The 23,070-nt window shown below is 39.3% G+C and overlaps 1 protein-coding gene across 3 annotated transcripts in view; it reads right to left on the minus strand.

Moving 5' to 3' along the window:
* Positions 1–22,324, minus strand: part of Slc9c1 (solute carrier family 9 member C1) — an 88,760-nt gene extending 66,436 nt beyond the window's left edge. The window contains exons 1-10 of one of the 3 annotated variants that reach the window (XM_037209738.1): positions 22,232–22,324; positions 20,723–20,842; positions 19,164–19,278; positions 18,174–18,366; positions 17,029–17,129; positions 15,205–15,333; positions 14,189–14,354; positions 10,669–10,794; positions 4,396–4,557; positions 1,101–1,200 (exon numbers count right to left, since the gene is read on the minus strand). In XM_037209738.1, the coding sequence (XP_037065633.1) occupies positions 1,101–1,200; positions 4,396–4,557; positions 10,669–10,794; positions 14,189–14,354; positions 15,205–15,333; positions 17,029–17,129; positions 18,174–18,321 (932 nt within the window). In that variant the 5' untranslated portion in view covers positions 18,322–18,366; positions 19,164–19,278; positions 20,723–20,842; positions 22,232–22,324. Of the gene's footprint in view, positions 1–1,100; positions 1,201–4,395; positions 4,558–10,668; positions 10,795–14,188; positions 14,355–15,204; positions 15,334–17,028; positions 17,130–18,173; positions 18,422–19,163; positions 19,279–20,722; positions 20,843–22,231 lie in introns of all 3 variants that reach the window. The other 2 variants (XM_037209737.1, XM_028872137.2) reach the window with 2 other exon arrangements.
* Between the last annotated feature and the right edge of the window lie 746 nt (positions 22,325–23,070).

The raw sequence follows: 23,070 nt of genomic DNA on the forward strand, positions 1-23,070 counted from the left end.
CAATGAAATAAAGATGAATGTGTTATTTACTAACACTCAATGAGGATTAAAATTGAACTGTGAAGAAAGACAAACTAACCTAGGTAAACAGGTAATTTTAAAGCAATACAAATTAGTTTACTTGTGTGAATCGGTAACTTTCTTTTTCCACTGAGTCTGAAAGAAATATTTAGGGTGAAACCATATGCAACATAACATGATAACAATGACTAGACATCCAGACACCACTGTTCACATAACTTGAAAACACTGAGAGTAAAAGTGTCTTTGAGTCCTAAAATCACCTACTGGTACTAAAATGTTAAACGATAGAGTTAAGCAGTGGTGGTGAAGTAAGTGCTAGGAATTAGTACAGAAGTGCCGGGAGACAAAAATCATAAGTTTGCCATGAAAACACTTCAGTTCATGGGCTAAGGAGACAAAAAGGCAGACAGAGGTTACAAAAGGACCTAGATGAGGAGGGACTGAGGAAAGAGTAAGATGGGTGAGCTGGTTAAGGAGGACAGGACCAGTGGTTTGGCTGAAGGGCTGTAGAGTTGTGAGAAAGGGAGGACTGGAAAGAACTAGAAAACTGATGAGAAGAGATGCTTCTTCTCTCAGACAATAGAGTGACCTTCTCTAGGTTGTTGATGTAAGAAATAGGGTGAATCACTATTGTTGTACAATTCTGCCATCTAAGAACAGGGCCTGGTGACTGTTGAATTTTAAATACATTCCTGGCATTGAATTGAGATTATGCAGTGGAAGTGAGTGGCTCGGACAAGATAGTAGGTATACTCAGAGGAGGGGAAATTGAAAGCTGCAAAAGTTTATGTTTGTCAACATCCCTAGGAATAATGGTAGAATAATGCCGACCAGAGTCAGAAAGATATCACAGTGAAATTTCCACTAAAAGGGATGCAAGTTAATGGGAAAATAGACCCAATGTAAGATGAAGATTAGGTGATCTGTTTTGTCTAAAATTGTGCAAAAATGAATGTTACTGAGAAATTAGTGGGATAGTGTACATATTAGTATATTACTCCATGTAGATATAATTGCTGTGATAATTTCATAGCTTCCAGTTTATAAAACAAAGTGAAAACAGAATAGCTACTCACTCAATGAGAAATGCTTCAACTCCTGGTTTAAAACTTGTAGAATTTAGAAAAAGTCCCATAGTGGCCACAGTAAATATTCCGGACATTCCAACTAGCTCACCTATGTTCAGAATAAACAACAACAACAAAAAGGATCAACTTTAGCAGTAGCATGGTCTCTACTGGGTGTGAAATATCAAATAGTGTGACTGTACACAGAAGTTATCCCACTTAATTTCACCTAGAAAACATTACGAGTTATTACTGCTGTCCATAGTTTGTTCCCTCTCCCTCATATACACACCATATTGAATAGTAAAATATGTGATGCACATCTGTCTAGTACTTTGGCTTTGTATCATCAGCAGTTCAAAAATCTCTTCGTCTATCCCAGTGAGGCTAAGCATCCTTGGCAGACCTACTGTTTCAGAGGAATTCTGGATAGGTGAATTGAAAATGACCTGGTGAGTTTTATAAGGACCAACCCACTTTGTAAATCTTCTATTTGGAAGAAAATAAAAGAGCTATGTTTTGTAGCAGAAGTCAGGAATTGGGGACAATAAAGCTACAATATGGATTTCTTACTGTGTAATTTTTTATTGGTGCTTTTAGCATAGAAGAATTGAAAAGTATAAAAAACTATTGATAGATTTTTGTAAAGTGGGTAATATACTTGTGAAAACCTCAATTATGTAGTATAGCTCACTTCTAAGGTTGTAAATATAATTGTAAAGAAGTTTTTGGAAGCCAGGTATGGTGCTGCAAGTAATCCCAGCACTTGGAGGCAGAGGCTGAGGTAGAGAGGTGAAGCCAGGGGCAGGGGCAGGGGCAGGGGCAGGGGCAGGGGCAGGGGCAGGGGCAGGGGCAGAGGCAGAGGCAGAGGCAGAGGCAGAGGCAATCTCTATGAGTTTAAAGCCAGCATGGTTTGCACAGCTCATTCCAGAACAGCTAGGTCTGTAGAGTGAGCCCCTGCTTCAAAACCAAAATCCAAAACAAAACAATAAGATAAAGCAATAACCAAAATAAAGGAAGAAAAGGATTTTTTAAGTGGATTTATCTTAGGCAGAATATTAAATTTGCCTGGAAAGAAATAATTTGGTAAGCTTTTGACTATGGGATGAGAACCAAGAAACAGCCACAAACATCCGCATATACTTGCTGAATTTTTACATTAAAGACAAACACTAAAAATGAAACAGCAAAGATGAGGATATGAGGAAACAGAGGGAGGGAGCCACATAGTATAACTGTGTTGTGAGTTTCCCAGAAGCCTGTGTATTGAGGCAAAGATGGGAGGTTGAGAGGAAATAAATGCTGGACATTTCAATAAGTCTTGAGATGTTTGAATTTGCACAGAATTTTTGTAGAGTTGGAGATTTTAAATAACTGAGCCAGAATCCTGTTTTTAGGCGTAGAGTGCTAAGTGAACCCCTGTATTCCATCATCAGTACCCACAGCCATAGACAAATAACTCTGCAGTGGGATTGCACAGCAATGCAAGTCTGTGATAGGCTCCCCCTTGATGTACCTAATTAATACACATTAAAATTTCTATTCTTAAAGTTAAGAAACATTATGAATATACTACTCTTACTCAAGTTCCACACACACACACACACACACACACACACACACACACACACTCGGCTCAGTTCTGGGCCACTCTGTCTATTTGACTTCCTTTGTATTCTCGTGTTTCAAGAGCTACATTTCAGCTGCTACAGATATAATAAATGCTATGGCATTTGTCTGATAGGAAATGTTCCTTGCGTAAAGTAACTATTTTCACATGTTCATGGTTTTTCTTTGAGGCAGTCTCCCACAGCATCCAGGAAGGCTTCAAGCTTACTATGTAGCTGAGAGCAACCTTGAACTCCTTATTCTCTTGCCTTCACCTTCCAAGTTCTGGGACTACACGTGTACACCACCATGCCCAGTCCCACACTCATTTTTATAAATGCTTTTGTAAAATACAAAATCCCAAGACTAACAATGTGCTATTTATTCAATTCAGATTACAATTAAATTTTATTTTAATAGAATTAGTATTTTTTTCCACAGCACTGAGTCTTCATACCTAGAGATGGGCAATCTTAAGTTCGATGTTTTTAACTTTTTGTCTCAGAAATGTAAACAGAAACATCTCAGAAGCAAACACTTAAATTCACCATTTAAAATATTTTATTTAACTATGCTGGCGTTTTTGCCTGTGTGCATGTGTGCCATGTTCACACAGTGCCTGAGGAGGTCAGAAGAGGGGAGGGCTTCTGGAGTTATAGACAGTTGTGAGCCACGGTGTGGGTGCCATCTCTGCAGGACCCAGTTTACCATGTTGGAATTATGAAAGCAGAAACTGGGCACGGGTGCTTTGAGAAGATCAAGTTCAGGACAAGTAATTAGAACCTGTTAGGTGACGGCCAAGGCAGGAAAATATTACTGATGCCTCTACTCAACTGATGATCGTGAGCACATTAAGGTAGATTACAATGAAGGAACTTTTGCATTATTTATATTTTCTGTCTCTCATTTTCAGAAAATTCTGATATAGCACTCTCCTTCCTAAATGTCCACTGAGATGTCTTGTCTTGAATCTGAAAGTTTAGAAGTATGTGTGTGTGTGTGTGTGTGTGTGTGTGCACGCGCGCGCGCGCGTGCGCGCACGCATGTGCGTGTGTGTGTATAACTCCTACTTCTGGCTACACTAACATTTCAGATGATATTAGAGGAGATTGTGTTTGTTGGAATGCAATTTTGTTGGAATGCAATTTTATAGGAACTTAACGGCATATATTTACACTAATACATATGGAATTCACATCACCTGATCATCCTTCATTATTTTAGTTCATTAACTTGATTCTAAAACTTTTAGTATCCTACTCGACTCAATACAACTGACTGATTAGTTGGGGATTCTTAAAATTGTGCCTTTCTCTTCTCTGACATGAGAGTAATCTGATTATTCTAGAATTTCTAATCTGTCAATGTAAAATAATCAAAATTTCCAGATATGGAGGACCTAGTGTCTCTGTAGAGGATCTGTAGTCTGTTCTGGTAAGTAAAATTCTATATATATCTTATAAGACAAGCATGTAACTTATTTTTTACTTATAACTTTTGTACAATTGGTTATGAAATTCTTTCTTTAGGAAAGGCATAATAAACTATTACAACTGTGGTTTTTGCCAAATTCCTCTTCATTTTGTGTTTATTTTCTATATCTGGGTACATTGTTCTTTGTGCACAGGTATTCACATTTTTTTTACATCAAATCCTTCTATGTAATTTAATGTGAGGTGTGGAACCTCCCACTTACAAATATAAAAGTTGAGGTAGAGAACTGAAAAGATGAGAGTGATGTGACTGACGTCATCACCAAAAACGGTAGACATCCCTAGCTGGATCAGCTTTGTGTTCAGGATTCCAAACAAGAAGCTTTCGATAAGATACCCCCAAGCTGTAGAGATGACGCTGTGGGCTATAGGAAAAGAAAGACATGGAAAACTGTTAATAGAAGTCACCTGACCTTCATATTAAATGATGCTCTAATCAACTGTTCTTTCTGTCATTATTAAAATTAGCTCATTGTTGTAATGGACAGTGGAGTACAGATACCCCTTCAAGACACCGTGTTTACTGGACTGTATGTTAGTCTTGTTTTTAGTTTCTTAAGGACCCTTTGCACCATTTTCCCACAGCTGAATTAATTTTTGCTGATGGTGCAAAGGAGCGGGCTTTTCTTCACTTACTCACCAACATCTGTTAAGTCTTCTATTTTTAATGAAAATGTTTTTCCAAATACGTAAATACAGCCTGCTCAGTCTGTATAAAGCTACTTGTATGAAGGGAAGGAGGAAGTGATGTAATTATATGGTAATCTCAAAAATAAAAGAAATAATTTTTAAAAATATGTTTTATTTGTGGAAGTGTGTTTCGGATACATACATATCTGTGCATCATGTGTGTGTCTGGTGTCTAAGAAGGCCAAAAGAGATGAATCTCCTTGAACTAGAGTTATAAATGGTTGTAAGCCTACATGTGGGTGCTGGAAATAAAACTTAGGTCCTCTGGAAGAACATGCAGTATGCTTAACCATTGGGCCATCTCCCCAGCCCCAAGTCTTGTGTTTCTTTGTTTTTTTACAAATGTCATTTCAAGCAGTTTGAGGTGAGACCTTATTTTGTGTTTTGTTTGTATTTCCATAATAATTGCTGATATTAATGGCTGAGTGTTTTTAGTGCTTATTGTATATTTGTATGTCTTCCTTTGAGAAATATCTGTTCAGCTCTATCTTAGTTACTGTCCTATTGCTGTGAAGAGATACCATGACCAAGACAACTTATACAAAAAAGCATTTGATTGAGGGCTGCTTATAGTTCCAAAGGGTTAGTCTGTAGCCATCATGGAGGGGAGCCTGGTGGCACACAGGCATGGTGCTGGAGCAGTAGCTAAGTGCTTACTTACATCCTGCTCTTCAGGCAGCAGGCAGAGAGAGGGAGAATGATTCTGGTATGGACTTTTGAAACATCCAAACCTACTCCCAGTGACACACCTCCTACAACAAGGCCACACCTCCTAATCCTTCCTAAACAGTCCACTGACTAGGGACTCAGCATTCAAATATATGAGCCTAGGGGGGCCATGTTCATTCAAACTACCACAGACTACTTTGCCCTTTTAAGTTTATTATCATCATCACCATCATAACCATTATCATTATCATGACTGTGTATATACGTGTAAACATGCCGCAGCACTCCTGTGGAGGTCAGAGGACAGCTTTTCAGTGTCAATTTCTCTCCTTCCACCTTTGTGTGGCTTCTGGGGATGAAATTCAGGTCACTAGACTTATGTGTCAAGTTCCTTTACTCACCAAGCTTTCTCACCAGCCTTGACCACTTAAAGTTGCAAACATATCTTTCCAAGATACGGAAAAAAACTTAAGGTCCAGCAGTAGGTGGATGGGCAAGGAACATTTGGATCCCAGGTGGTGGTGGTGGAGGTGGTGGTGCACGCCTTTAATCCCAGCACTTAGGAGGCAGAGGCAGGCATATCTCTGTGAGTTTGAGACCAGCCTAGTCTACAAAGTGAGTTCCAGGATAGCCAGGGCTGTTCTCTAAACCATGTCTTGAAAAAACAAAAACAAACAAACAAAAAAAAAACAAAACAAAAAATCTAAAACAAACAAACAAAAAACCCCAAATATATAATTTGGTATGTATCTACATGGGAATAATATTTACTCTTTAAAAAGAAAGAAATCCTGTCATTCATATCAATATGAATTCACCTAAAAGATATTATGAGTGAAAAATGCCAGGCACAGAAACACAGATAGGCAAATATCAAAATACCACATGATCACACACACACACACACACACACACACACCATGCATACTTACATACATACAAACATACATACATATGTACATATTTGCACAGACACATTCAGAATCTAATAAAATTGAACTCACAAAAGTAGAGAAAAGGATAATGGCTGCAGAGGGCTGGGGTTGGTGTCAAGAGGAGAGAATTTTGGTCTATTTTGGTCAGAGAGTCCAAAATTTCAGATCAGAGTAAGTTTGAAGATTTATTACTTAAAAGTTAACTACAGTTTCCTTTGTAAAAGTTAATCATAGCTTTTTAACACCCATGTTCAATAAGATAAAAACTATAGATATATATCAAAGTAATTAAAAAGTGTAACTGAAGTTTTTCTGGTCCCTCCTATCTCCCATGGTCCTGCAGTGGCAAGTAAACACACAGAGGCTTGTATTAATTAAAACAGCTTGACCATTAGCTCAGGCTTACTACTGACTAGCTCTTACACTTAAACTCAGCCCATTTCTGTTAATCTGTATGTTGCCACGTTTTCTGTGGCTTAACCTGTGTGCATTACATGCTGCTCCCTGGACGGTGGGCTGGCATCTCCTGACTCAGCCTTCCTCTTCCCAGAATTCTCCTTGTCTGCTTATCCCACTTATACCTCTTACCTGGCTACTGGCCAATCAGCATTCTATTTATCAACCAGTCAGAACCACATACATAGATTCATAGAATATCCCACAGCAAAAAAGAGTAAATTTTGCTGGGTGGTGGTGGTACATGCTTTTAATCCCAGCACTGGGCATTAAAGATTAGAGACAGATGGAGATCTGTGAGTTCTGAGTTTGAGGCCAACCTGGCCTATAAAATGAGTTCCAGGACAGTCAAGGCAACACAGAGAAACCCTGTCTTGAAAAAACAAAAACTCAAAAAAAAAAAGTGTAAATAGCAAATATCTCACCATAAAAATCACAAGTAAGCAAGCTGATAGATCTGTCAAGCAACTTGGTTGCATCTTTCTGATCACCCTGCATCAAACATTCACATCAGAACATCACATTTTTCCAATAAACTCATGCAAGGATGACAGATCAAATAAAAATGATATTACTTGAAAACTGTTCATTACATCTGGGTTATATACATAGTATTTTCTTATTTCCAAACTGAAAGAATTTCTAAATACTAAAAGTCAGAGCCAGGGAGATGATTCAGTGGGTAAAGATGCTTGCCACCAAGGCTCATAACCTGACTTCCATCTTTAGAACCTACATGGTGGAAGAGACCTGACTGACAACTTGTACTCTGACTTTCACTTACATGTGGTCACACACAATAATACACATCCAAGTATGTGTGCAGTGACACACATGTAAGTTAATGTAAACACTAAAGGTCACATTTGGTCACTTGGAAAGCTTCTTTGGTCAGATGGTACAATCTTGGAGATACAGGAATGATCGAGGACCAGGAAGTCCCAGACTCACAGAATGGTTATTCTAGATCTGATGAAATACGCCTAGGAAAGAGGGAAAAATAACGCTTCTGATCCTGTTATGGTTTAGATCTCAAATGTCTCACGTGGGCGTATGTTTTGAACTTTGTTTTCCAGTCTGTGGCACTGTTTTGGGAGCCGTAGGGCCTTTTGGAGGTGGGGTCTGGCTGGCTGAAACAGCCACTAGAGGTAAACTGTGGCTCCTGTCTTTTTCCTCTGCATCTTTCTTCACACTTGCAGCAAGCTCCTGACACTGCATACTGTATCGGTCCCCCATGTTTTCCCATGTGTCGGACTGCAACCTTCTGAAACCACTAGTCGGAATCACTGTCTCCTCACACACATTGTTCTGGTAATGGCAATTAGGCAGAGTAACACTGAAGTAACTAATACAGGGTCTTTGCCTTAGAGTTTGTTGGCCTGTCAAACAAACTGACTAATTGTTTATTGTGGGACCATCTATTTGTTTTCTCTTCCTGAAAGTAATTCTCTAGTAGATGTTTCTACCCATAATTTTTGTATCACATATGCCCATGTGGGACACTTGATATCTAAATCATAACAGGCTAATAAGAAATATATTTGATTTCTTCCTAAGTTCTAAAGACATTTTCTCTTCCATTTTGTTTATTGTTGTTGATATTTTTTGCTTGTCCATTTGTTCATTTGTATTGAGACAGTCTCATATAACTCAAACATGCATTGAATTTAATACATAGTGAGGGTTTCTAACTCCTGATCCTCCTGCCCTTATCTCCCACATGCTGGCTCAATTGGGCAGCGAATCCTGAGATGGTGCCCTGAAGTAGCTGAAGGAGGGAGAAAGGGTTCCTTTATGAATCCTTGTCTACAAATATCCACTGGCAGGTTGGGCATCATCAAGATTGCCAAGGTGGTTCAGATTCCTTCCCACCTGGACTCATTCCCATAGCTAAGAGGAGAGTATGACTCTTAGATCTGGCCAGCAGAAGGAGGAGTGTCTCTGGGGATGGTCAGGGTATGGCAGGAGGATGCTGTGAATGGCCCTGAATGCTCATGAGTTCTAAACGTGCAGCTGGCTGTGGCTGAGCCCAGCACCACCCACCACTGAAAAAGAAGGAGACGCAAGCTTGTGAAGCATGGAGGAATCAGGTATTAGAAGCACCGTGTTTGATGGTGGCTTCCTCTTTTAAAACAGAACAGATGTGAGCAAGCAACACGTTTGCTGACTCGATGTATTAAGCCAAAAAACCCGTCAAAGTGAATTTCTTGGAAAGCTATCCTTCTGAAAGATTAAAAAGGACCCCGGTGAGAATTTGTTCCATTGTTTTGTTATCAAAACTACTTGGCAAGCTCTATGAATGGGGCGGGGCCTTTGTCCATTGTGGTTCCTGGTTGAATTCTGAGGTACTAGAGGACCTATCATAGAATAGACACCAGTAAATGATAGTTGGACTGATGAATGAATGTTCTGTGGCATCAATGCCTTCTTCAACTCATTCTCCCTTTGACCCCTTGACAGTGAGTGTCAGCAAGATCCTCTTAGTTAGACTGTAGACACAATTTCTCATGAAGTATTCTCTCAAATCCTCGGGTAAATGTGTCATGTTCTGACTGGGACTGTGTGCATGGAAAGATCATTTCTCAGATAGGGGATAGTAGAAGGATCATATTTCAACAGAATGTAATTAGAAATCATATGAGCCCTCTGTTCATATGCATGTCTGCTAATTCTTCCTTAAACAGACCACCAACAGGGGATTAAACATTCAGATGTCGGAGCCTCCTGGGGGTCATCCTCATTCAAGCCACCACATCCTAGACTAGGACAATGCCCCCTGAGGGCCTCAGAACCCAGTGAGTGGCATAGTGTGTGCTAATGTCTTGAGAGGATCGCCTTTGTTGCTTTCCCCATATCTGTACAAATGCTGAAACAATAAAAGGCAACAAACTTCTTAAGTATTGTTATGAAAATGTTTTTAGTCATGGAAATCTCCAAGGAGTCCCATGGAACTCTTTCCACTACCCACTGATTCAGAGACTGCACATTGAGAACAATATTCTAGAGTAAGATGCGAGATTTTGAAATGAGCACTGAGTGTTGGAAACATTAGATTTCTTGTCTTGGGGGTTAATTACACAGCTGCGCCACTACAATCATGCATATTTGTTATTTATTCTATACACACATATGCATATATGTTTGGGGAAAAGATGCACTTGTGATTCAGGATGATGTGGAAAAACCATGTTGGAGAGCTAATGAGCACACTGCAGTCACTGCTTCTGAGCTCTGATCCCCAGTCTGTAGATGAATGAGTTAGCTCACTCTTTCTCCTGCAATGAAACTCTTAGGAGATTGTGCCAAGGCAGAGGGAGAAGGAGATGCCTTCTTTTCTTGGATGCACTACTAGCTTATCTAAGATAGTTGTATGTGTGTGTGTGTGTGTGTGTGTGTGTGTGTGTGTGTGTGTGTTTGTGTGTGTTTGCAGGGTGCTACACAGTAGATAACAAAATGACGGCAGCGGTAATAACAAAATGCCATCACATCATTGGTCAGATCAGGTCTCCAGAAGGCTGCTCTTACAGCCTCATGGGAAGTTTCACCCCAACCCATAGCAGAGTCACAACAACGGTGAAGAAAGAACATGCTAAATAAAGGTCAAGTCACCAAGCCAAGCCAAATACTGACACTTTTATAAGCATAATTTATAATAAGATACAGCATTCATGACCACTTTCAGAAAATAACAATTCATATTTTAAGAAGTTAAAAACATGTCCTTACCTAGGGTACTGTTCACATAGTTTGACTTGAAGTTGATATTCACAACACCACTATATATAATTAAGGATATAACTGAAGTCATTAGACTCTCTCCATTAATTAAATTTGTGAGGCTTCTAGAAAGACCTACATATTTCAAAGAAGAGAAAACCTTATCAATATTTAAGAATATGATTACATTAGCATGCAGGAGGATATTCTTTGCTATGGATTTGTGTCACCTAAACTATTGTCATGTTGAAAAATAAATAAATTTAGTTGTTTAGCAGCTCCAAGTCTCTATAATCATAATCAAATACTAAATTTACAACAGTCAATTATGTTTATGAAGATCAGATAATTAACTTGAAAACTTGTTCTTTCTTTCAAAGCATTGGTAATATCATGAAATGTATCAATGTAAATAATTGAATTACTTGACTTACATAGGTGAATTCCTTATAATTCATATCTATTTAAGGTGAGACAAATGTGAAGGAAGAGGATGAAGTCAAGTCATAGGCCAAGGCCTGATAACCCAAAAGTGGAATAAAACATTAAGATATTTGTCTAGATAAAATTAAAAACTGGCTGACTTTTTTGTGTATTCTTTACAATGGCATTAGAATTCAAGTTCCGTGGACAGAGAACATTCTGATATGACCTACTTCCATCCTAATTTTTTTCTATTTGTCATGGGATTCCAGTTATACATTTCCTTTGCCATTAAATATGACAGTATTGGTAAGATTGTAAGTCCAAGCATCTTAAGTGATTTGGGAGCCATAGATCAATACAGGAACATTCCTTATAGGAAACTTCTTGTTTTATGACTGCAGTCACAATCTACCTATGGTCAGTTTGCTAACAGAAAAAATCCTGAGCACCGTGTTTCTCTGATAACTTCATGGTGTTAATGTTCCAGTTTCTTGCCTCCTGGTAGCCATGCCTATGACTCTAACACAGTGTTTTCAACCTTCCCAATGCTGAGACCCTTTAATACAGTTCTTTATGCGGTGGTGACCCCCAACCATAAATTAATTTTTGCTTCTACTCTATACCTGTAATTTTGCTACTGCTATGAATCATAATGCAAGCAACTGTGTTTTCTGATGGTCTGAGGTAAACCCTGTGAAAGAGTCATTTGACCCTCAAAGGGATTGAGACCCACAGGTTGAAAACTACTGTTCTAACACTATAGAAAAAGATTCCATTTATGTGGTTGCCAGGTTGGTGGAAACAGAGACTTCTGCCTCCTTCCTCTTGCACACCAGTAACCATCATAGCAGTGTCCCTTTCCAGTGATACTACAGAAAAGTGAGAGGTATATGGAGGGAAGGTGGATCATGTGGTTCCCAGATGCTCATCTGCCTTCTGATTGTAGATTAGTGAGTGGACTAGCCAAGATCAGTGAGTCTGTTTTATATTCTTAAAACTGCCACACCCATGAGAAATAATAAACAGCTGTTGCTTTAAGCCACCACATTTGGAGTGTTTATTAGTCAGCAAAACCTACTATTGTATAATTATTGCAGTTTATAAAATACAACCAACTCAGTAGTGACTGTTGTTAAATGAATAACAAATTTGAAGTCAAGGAAGGAAAAAAAGTTCAAGATAATGCATATCTATTCATGCCCTCTATGGACATGCGCTCTCTGTCCTAAGGAGATTTTCTTGTGAACAATGTACAATTACATGTGACTTATAGAAGTACATAAACAAAAGGACATATTTATAGAGTTTTAAAATATTTGGAGGATAGAGACAGAGTACACTCGGTAAACAGCTTGTGTGCAAGCATGGGGATCTGAGATGGATCCCCTGAACCCACATGAACTATCTGGCCATGGTGGTATGCACCTGTAATCCCAGTGCTGGGAAGGTGGAGGGAGACAGCCAGTTCCCTGGCTGCCTGACCAGCCAGCTGAGCCTAATCAGTAAGCTCAGAGTTAATGGAAGCCTCCATCTCAAATGAGGTGAGTGACAACCAGGAGCATGACTTCTGAGGTTCTTCTCAGGCCTCCATGAGCACATGCCCAGATGTGCCTCAGGTGCACATACACATGTGCTCACATGCACAAAATCTTGTTTTTCAAGACCAAGCAAAAATGCTACTGAGAGAAAACCACCTTTTACAAATATGTTTTGAAAGACATGAAGTTAGAAGAACAAAAAAATTTCAAGAGTAATTTGGCAAGATGCCCAGTATTTACGAGATTAATCTTCCTAGATATAACTAGTTGGATTACTTTAATTTTTAAAAGACAAAGAAACATTCAGTAGAATACTAGATTATAAAATTTTGAGATGAAAGCAGGTACAGCATTAGCTTCTCAGTGTCATAAAAATCTAAGTCTTTTGAGTAGAAAAATGCTGGATTGATGAAATCCCCCAAAGGTAGGAATCTGGAGGGAGAGTGTGGAGAAGACGAGAACCCATGATTCATGATGGATTCTGGCATACTTCAATGTTTAATGTGGATCTCTTTATGATGCTCAGGCTGGCCTTGAACTCATGCTCCCCCTGCTTCGGTTTCCTATGTTCTGGTAGGCCAGGTGTATACCACCAAGCTGAACATATTCTTCTTTTAAAGTCTCACTTGGGGTCTAGCACAATGGCAGAACAGTTGCCCAATGTGTTGAAAACCCAAGATTCCATTCTCGGTACCACAAAACAAATGCACACAATAAAATAAACTCAGTTTCCCTCTACCATCTTAATCTCCTTGTTTGGAAGACTCAGCTTTCCCGTATTCACATATTTACACTTCATATGTTTCCTGTATTCTATTTCTACTTGATGAGAGCAGCCCTGTTCAATTTATCTGGCCATAGAGTAGAAATGAAATTCACAAGAGCATGTGTGTGCTGTTAGTGTGTGTATGTGCATGGGGGTATCCATGATTAATGAATATTCTATCTAAAATAAAATTTCTAGTGCCTATTTGTAAGAGTGAATAAAAAGGGAAACTGGACCATTTTTTCCTGTAGAAGACTCCAGATTATTTTGCTTTTCTGAATAATTTAACTCAGTATTTTACTTCTAAATATAGATTTGTCCATACTAAAATAGTATATGCCACAATAATTCTACTACTTGTAATTTTCCAGTTTCCCCCTCTTCTGGTCTTTGACTAATGGTGACAGCGACACAAACACATTTTAAAATGACATTATCCTAATGACTGTCTTCAAAGGACAAGGGTTATCGAGCAAAAGAAAGTTGTACAGTGTACACACAGTAATGCAATGGCCCAAACTGTTTTATCAATGCAAGGTAGTTCTACTTGTACTACCCTAGTCCATGATGGGACACCGCTCCTTTTAGCTGCAACATGAGCTCCTCACTTGCCTTTCCTTCTGCCCTAAGCATGACTTGCAGAATATGTGACAGTCCTCCATATCCTCCAGTCCCTCACTTTACCCCTGCATGTGGTGAAAACCCATCTTTAACAAAGAATCTTAATATGAAGATGAATTAGATACAAAACATATCTTCAGTGTAAGAAAAGGAAAAAAAAAGAGGAAGGGGTACCTACCAAGGTCTCTGATGGAGGCTGAAGTCAGCATAGGATCTGAACTTATAAGAACAGCTGAAAATAGTAACCAGGGGACCGTCTTCAAAGACAATTTATTCACAGATTGCAGATACCAAAGTATTAAGGTATAATTAATCACAAATCCAGGAATTGTAATTAAGACTATCTGCAAAGACATTTGGTGGTAGAAAGTTCAGATTGCTTTTGCATTCTGTTTTGAAAAGCAGAAGGTCAGGCAGAACTGGCTATCAGTGTGGCCCTCAGCTCACTTTGCTGGAGCAACCCCCCCAACCCCCACCTCAACGGAGATACAGAAAATGGCTGAGTAGAGCTCCTCTGGGACAACCGAAACCACTTTCACAACAAGTTCTCTGCTGCTACCTCTCCCCCATCCTCCATGCCTCTTGGTCTTTTGTCTGAACTCCATGTGCCTGGTTTTGATTTAAAATGCATTGCTTCCGATGGTGTTTAGGCAAGACTGTTAACAGAACGACTTTGATAACTTTGGACGATGTGTGTGCACAGCTTGTAGTCAGATGTGTTTTATCTCAATGTGAGTCCTTGCCACAGACAGCCCTAGCCTCCTGGTCTAAGAAGCCAGTGAGATTTAGGTTACAGCTGCTTTTGGGTCACTCTGTGTGTGGTGTTAGATGGTACGGATTTAAAACCCAGACATTTCTCATCAAATTCTTTCTTCATTGAGATCATACACTTCACAGTTATACTTTTACAGATTCCTAGAGCTAAAATGATGATTGGTATGAAGTTCTGTCAGCAAAATAGTCAGAATTGTTTCCTTTTCTCCATGGTTTTATCCTGAGCTTCCAATATTCTAGATTATTAGCAATATGTGGTTTTTTTTTTTTTTTTTTGCTAGATGCAAAGCTGAATTTACCACTTTGATATCCTATACTCTCCCCATCATCTTTATTTTCTATTTTGGAACAAAAATTTTTTATAATCTGAAAATAATTAACATGGTTCATGAACAGACAGTAAAAGAGCAAAATTATTACCTGCCACAGTAACTTCTGGAGCATGTATATATCCATGTCAAATGCAACATTAAAGATAATTACTGGTGTAAATATACCAAAAAACATGTCTGGATCCATCCACTGTATGGCATCTGCATATAATTGGATCTAGTAATAGAAAATATTATTCACATATATCCATGCTTTGTTAACAATAGAACACATGCTAGAGGCAGTTCCCTCACAACAGAGAAAGTTTTAGAAAGATACAACATGGTATGGGGGCTAAAGTCTTACTCTGTTGAGTGAACAGAACTTTCCATCTGATTGACAAATGGACACATCTAACAGGAAAGTTGGTACACATCCCTAAGCCTGTTACAGGTACACAAGAGAGAGCATATTTCAAGTACGTGGGCTTTTGTGCATAAGAATCAACGAATGAATAAATGACCCTGTGAAACCCCAGAAGCTACAAATAGCCATCTTTAGTCAGTATCTGTTGAATGAAAAGAATAGCAGAACAAAGAGGAGAAAGTTCGTGTGAGGACTGAAATAGCTCATGGTGTCACTCCTGATGCTAGCTGATGTCAGCAGCTTGCGTTAGGCGCATTCATTCTGTTCTTGTTTCTCTTGTGCTGCAGCCTACCATGAGCACAGACTTCACCTGGCCTCTGTGGCTTCCACCCATCGGAGTCTTGAGAACAGGCACAGGATACTCCCATAGCTGCTGTTGCTGTGAAAGACTTTTATCTCTGGCCCCGTTCTGCTTTTTTTCTTGGAAGTTGAAACTATGGCAGGCTGACTTACTCTCTTGCAGAGTACTATCTTAGATAAGCACAGTTTGTGAGCCAAGATATCTTCCCTTGGAGGTGTCTTTGGAAGTACTTAAGGTTGTATATATGTCAAAATTAGGATTAGGTAAGTGAACAATAGTTTGGTTTTGGTTCTTGCATGGATGGATAGTCTTTTTTTTTTTTTTTTAATATTACTGGCTATATCTGAGAAAGTCCGTCATTTTTTTTTTTTTTTTTTTTTCGAGACAGGGTTTCTCTGTGTAGCTTTGCGCCTTTCCTGGAGCTCACTTGGTAGCCCAGGCTGGCCTCGAACTCACAGAGATCCGCCTGGCTCTGCCTCCCGAGTGCTGGGATTAAAGGCGTGCGCCACCACGCCCGGCTCTTTTTTTTTTTTTTTCGAAGTCCGTCATTTTTAAATGTGCTCTCATACCGGGAGTGACTGACTAAAGTAGGCATTGGCTAAATGCAGCTCTTGGGCTAGATCTGACTCACGGTTCATTTAATATATAACGTGGGAGACACAACTGTGCTTTTTCTTTTGTGTATTGAGAATGCCTGCTTTTGGGGGCACCACGACAGAGTTCAGTAGCGGGACTAGTGATCATAGAGCCTGCCCAATGTAAACCGTTTTACATTATGGCCTCTTACAAAAAAAAAAATTTACCACAAATTACTGGATCAAAGCATTAATGAATGTGTCAGAAATACAGTCTTCTCTCCTGTCTACATGATCCCAGTGGTTCCTAATGTTGCCACTTCCTGTTATTTATGTTAATACCAAAATCTTGTTCTAGCAACTCCACGTTTCCCTAAATGCCTTACTGGCCAAGTTCTTGTCTAAGATTTTGAATTCTGCTTTACCCTCAGTAGCAGGACACATACTCACTTCCAACTACCTACATGCTTTCAGACTGTGGGCTCTGTTTTTTCAGAGTTGTTATTTTTTCTACACTTATAAGCATCCTTTGAGTGGGGAAGAGATGAGTCCTTTTTCAAAAATTCTTTAGCCTTCTTTGAATTTATGCAGTTCTTAGATACGATGTTGACATTAATTTATTATACATACCTGGGTAGACTTAAAGCTCAGCAGTTCAAAACAACATCCAATTAAAAATAGTATCACAGGAAGAGGAATTGGGAAGTCTTTCAGATACATGTTCAAAAATGCTGCAAAAAGTATACTTGTTACGGATAGGCAATGTAATATCATATTTACAGACTTGCTATTATGTGTTATATGACTAAATACCAAGGCAGCAGAATGGTATCTACTACTAATTTACTACTGACTGAGACACTCTCTCATGCTTAAAGATAGAAAATCCATATGATCATTAATTTATCAAATTTCTGCTTTACTGCTTTTATAATGGATTGAATTTATTTTGAGACTTTATTAAGTATTTCTAGAAACCACTGATTCTTAGGTTAGTACTGATATATTTGTAATAGTTGTTATAACCACCATCAATCATATTGGTTTAGTCTGCAGTTCTGGAATAAAAGGGTAATTAACTCTAATGAAACCTCCTTCCTAAGGAACAATGAGAACCTCGCTATGATTTATCCAATGGAAAAATTCTAGTTACATATTACTAGTAATGTTGTTCTAATTATATAAAAATCCTATTTTCTCATTACTAGTTACACAGCCCACAGTAAATAATAACTTTACTGGCTTTGCTTGACATTTTTGAGAAAAGGCAGCACCTCAAAGTCTGATATATATGATCAGAACATTTTCTCTCATTTATTTTTTTCTTATTATTTAGTATAATTTCCAAACACATTAAGGGATGGGAAGAAAAACACTATGATCTTTCTCCTCCTCCTCGTCCTCCTCCTCCTTTTTCATAAAAGCTAGATATGGGCTTATCATTTACAAGAATTTCTAAACCCTTCTGTTCTGACCTTTGATTCTCCTGTTTCCTTCAGTTATACTAGTTACTGAAACCTAACTCTGACCTAGTAGTAATTATACTGTGAATGCTTTAAACCTGACAGAGGTGAAGGATATTGATAACAGATATGACATCTCTTCCCAAAGGCTGGGCATTGTTTGAGTCATTCAGTTGAAAATATTATAGAAAATCTATGAACTTAGGCATAAAATTCTAATTTCCTATTACTGTTACTTTCCTTAATTCTGTATGATAGCATTAGCAAGACATATCCATAGACTAGACTAAGGAGGGAGGTGTATTAGCTTACCTCCAATAGTACAGATCAAAGATAGTATCAGGATGATTTCAGGGAGGTCCCGAGGAGTGCTCAGAAACACACTTTTCAGAAGATCCAGCCATGCACTACTTAGTTTAGCAATTTGGGTTGTAGTTAAATTCTCAGCAATTTCTTCCATCCTCTTGTTTAATTACAGTCCTCCTGCCTCTAACTCGGTGTCTCTCTGCAAAACTCAAAGGAAATAGGGGTTTTCTTCTTGGTGTCCTCCTAATGCTTTACTAAAAGAGAAGAAAATCTCACATTATCTCAAGTCCTCACTTCTGGTCTGTAAACATTAGTGATACCTCTCTTTTCTGTGGTGCTTGCAACTGAAATGTGGAAAAGGCAGAATCCCAGGTAATAAAGACTAGCCAGCGATGCCATGAATTCTCTCACAGTGCTGAGTGCTACCCAGTCATTGCCCACCTTGCACCTGTGCACCTACCCAGAAGGTTTCTTCACCTAACCCTTCTCCGATTGTTGAGACCACAGCTAGTGCAGGTTACTCATCTCTGGGAATGCACCACTGAGAAATTCACCCTCAGTTAATCCTGCTGTCCGGAGAGGTGAAGGAACATTTTGATTTGCATTGTAATTTCAACAAGACAGCAATAACAGACCATGCTGATAAAAACTGGGGCTTTCTTTTATCCCAAGAGGAGCACCTGCAGACCAGAATTCTGTCGAGAGTTTAAAACAAGGAACAATAGCCACATTCAAAGAACTTATCTCTTCCCAAGATAAGACAGTTTTAAATCAAAGGTCTTTAACTTCCTTCAAGAAATCATATCTTGTGGGGTGTGACAAGGACTCCTTGTGCCCCTGCTGACCTCAAATATACATACACACATAATACATACACACATATACACAATATACATTTTGGTTTTAAATATTTTGAAAAAGAAATTAAATTAATATGTGCTTATAGTTAACATTGAAATACATATGTAAACAAATATAGTAAAACAAATCACCCACGTGAATCTCATCCAGTGGCTTTTCTATGCTTTCTTTATACCGATGAGCTCATTCTCTTGTAAGGATGCTGCATGCTGCTTTCTCCCTGTTACTGCATCATCAGCATCAAGTAGACCTGTACACAATGTTCACAGAGACTGCATCACCTGAGCACAGACTCCACGATCAGGTTGCCTGGACCCAGAGGTCTGGCAAGCTTCTCTTGTAATGTCATAGCCTGCTTTCTCTAATTGATTGGTTTTTCAAGTCCCTTTCTTTTCCTAGCCAATATAACTCCCCTCTGTATTTATTATTTCCTGAAATTCCCCAGGGAGCTGTAATGATGCTGAGTTGTCTCCTCAGAGATCGCCTAGATGTCCCAGGTGATTTAATATGTGGCTATTGAACAATCACTGCAACTATCCCAGTTCAAGGGCAACAGTTGCTCAGTTTTCAGTATCAAAGCCAAGTTCTGATTTTGATTCGGTTTGTGACAAAGATGACTACAATCAGAAATTCATCTGCAGTCAGCAGACTTTGTAGCAGTCAGGGTGACAATTTGCCATGTGGAGCCATGGGGCACCTAGGTAAAATGAAGCTATAAAGAGCTCTCTATGGGATCTGGGCTTTGGAAAAGGTCTCTGGGATGAGGCTTTCCTATAAATTGTGTGAACCAGGGACAGTTCTGTCACTGAGTAGCTCAATAATTCTTATTTATAATGAGAGTAAACCTAAGGAAATGACACTGTGATGAATAGAAAAGAAGTAAAGAACGTGTTAAGTGAGAGTGGGGATGTATGGATTCACAGGACTCACACAAAGCTCTTATATCTGTCTCACTTTGATCTGTCTGTCTGTCTGTCTGTCTATCTATCTATCTATCTATTTATTTATTTATTTACTTTTGGGACAGGGTCTCACTGTACAGTTCTGACTGGCCTCAAACTCATAGAGACCTGACTGTCTCTGCCTTCCAAGGTCACACACCTGGCCATTTCATGTGTAATCTTGATTCTCTGTGGGATTGTTCATGCCTAATAGGACAACTTGCCCTGGCCAAAAGCCTACCAGTCAGGTTACCAGAACACTGAGCCCTAACTAAGGGATCAGGCCAGATTCTACATTTAGGGACTGGGGTGGTGTGTGTGTGTGTGTGTGTATGTGTGTGTGTGTGTGTGTGTGTTTTCATCAAAGGATATCTACATTTTTTTATGTATTCTTACTATATCAAGAACTTGAGATAGGGCTAAGTATGAGGCTGATTCACTACAGCTCTGGCTTAGTATGCACAAAGCTTTGGGTTCAATCCCCAGGCTGGTATAAACAAACCAAGGTGATACATGCCTGTTATCTTAGCACTAGGGAGATGGAGGCACACAGCAAATTCCAAGACAGACTGGACTACATGAGACCCTGTCTCAATGACAAAAATAAACAAACAAAAAAAGGGCTTGAAGTGTATCTGGGAAAGGAGCAAAAGCACTCAGCTCTGTCTCTTGAGAAGGAGACACTCCATCTGGGCAGTAGCACCAATCACTTGGAAAGTTGAAGAGAAAAAAGTCCTGTTGCCTGATACCAACCTCAGAGGTGAATGTAATTGGTCCAGGGTGATCTTGGGTCTTGGGGTTGTACAAATTCCACTGTGGTTCTTCCTGTGTGCTTTTGAGACTCAATACAGCAGAGGGGTCTCTGGTTCTGAACTGTAGATAGGAGCACACAGTCCCATAAATACTTTTTTTTCATTTCTAAAATCATTTAAAACCTTAGTGTCTATACATTCAATTCTAATAAACTAGTTTCAGAAAGGCATACAATTACCTCAATTTCTGATTATTGCTGAAATTCAGAAATACCCCGGAATAAGTTCAACATAATTTTTTTCAATGTGGCATTTATGATGTTGTAAATGCTTAGGCTGCAAATTTTGCAACTTTGACTTAAAATATACTAACTAGCCTTTTCCTGAGAAAAATGACTTAGCTTTGCTTGTAAATGCTATAGTACTAGTCATTAACGTTTTAAAGATATGTATAAAAAAGCTGTATGAGAACAACTGGATTTCTAATGCTGTCAAAACTTCTTCAGAATAAATTGGCTTTTTTATATTTCAATAAATTTATGAGTCCACGTCTCATTATGGAAGAAACAGTGATTTCCTGTTTTCATTTTTTGAACAGAGGTAGTTAATGGTGACCCTCTAAGAATTAGCGTGTAGATTTGTAGATTACCCTTACAACAAACAGCCAGTCAAAGCTCGGAGATTCCCTTTCTCAAGGAGTAGAAGTTACATTTATTCACTTTGTCCCTGAAAAGAAGTTTTCCTTTTTTCCATTACCATTTTTCAGGAATGACATGACAGAAATATCCCAAAGATGCCGGGCGGTGGTGGCGCACGCCTTTAATCCCAGCACTCGGGAGGCAGAGGCAGGCGGATCTCTGTGAGTTCGAGGCCAGCCTGGGCTACCAAGTGAGTCCCAGGAAAGGCGCAAAGCTACACAGAGAAACCCTGTCTCGAAAAACAAAAAAAACAAAAAAAAAAAAAAAAAAAAAAAAAAGAAATATCCCAAAGAGGGTACTGTGGGTCGCTACTCCGCCTCACAGGCAACTAAGCGCAAGCCTCAGGACTGGGGGTAGTTACCACTGAGTATTCCAATGTCTGTGCAGTGAACTCTGAGACACCAACCTGTCTTCCTACTTATTGATTCTGAACAGGGGGCCCTACTTCTCAGTAGTGCTGGTCACTACTGGTAAACAGCCCTGGCTCAAAGTCCTCCACTACACTTTCTTCTAGAGCATGACTTCTCGTTACCACATCAGTGCGAAGTCATTATCCTCGTGGCTGTGAGTGGTTCAGAAAAAACTGACATAAAAATTATGATGGAGGAGGAGCAGGGCAGAAATGTACCAAGAGGTGGTTGATCTTAGGGAAGTCTTTGGTTGTGACAGGAAAGGCAGAATGGCCGGGAGGAGAGAATCAACCCTAAAGCTGAACGCTGTGGTTCTCTTTGTTCCTCCAGGAGAGGAGGTGCAGAAACCAAGTACCAGTGGGAAAGGTCAACTTCTAGAAAGAGAAACAACAGGGGTCTCACCATCCAGAGCCCAGGAGTGTCCTGGAAAATGTGAGAAGTGGGGGCCAGGAACTTCCTCTCACTCCAGAACAGTCCCAAACCAACTGCAGCCTCACTGACAGTTACTTGCTCTAAGCCCCGCCCCTACTATCCATCTACTGGCTGCAGTTTTATAACTCCTGACTTGATTGGCTGATGAAAACAGCATCCTTTTTGTTGTCGTTTATTAAAGGCATTTAAAACTATAAAGCTGTGTTTATTAAAGGGGAAAAAAAGGAAACGTGAAACGAAACCGCTAGAAACTGTATTATTTATGTATATTTAACTTGCTGCATAGTGAGTTTCTGGCCTTGAATCCCTGGGCAGTGTTTTCTCTGCATTCAAGAAGGAGGAAGTCTCCTGGATATGGTGCGGTTGTAGATATTTTGAGTGCAGGAATTCTGGTTTCTGGGTTTGAAGCATGGGGTTGGGACCTCGGTTCTGGGCATGTGAAAGAATGCAGTCAAGACATACTGGGAAAGCAGCTTCTCATTCTTTCCGGGACAAATGTGAAGATGGTTTCAGAAATAGCGGCACATTGTATGCTTTTTCCCCCCAAATATATATAAAGAATAATTTTACTAAAACTATTTAGCGGCATTATTGTGGGATCAAGTTTTGTATTCTTGTATCTTGTATGTACATCATTAGTCAGTGATCTCTAGAGGAACAGTATCTGTACGATGAATATGCATATTCTAATTTGTGCCTAGTTGAGATTCAAAGCAACCATCACACTATTCTAAGAAAATATTTGGGGGAGAAATTTTGTAATGCTTTCAAAATCTAGGCCATATTTTGGCTTGTGGGAGACCACTTTA

Source organism: Peromyscus leucopus, chromosome 12 (genome assembly GCF_004664715.2).
Source record: "Peromyscus leucopus breed LL Stock chromosome 12, UCI_PerLeu_2.1, whole genome shotgun sequence".
Classification (NCBI taxonomy): Eukaryota; Metazoa; Chordata; class Mammalia; order Rodentia; family Cricetidae; genus Peromyscus; species Peromyscus leucopus.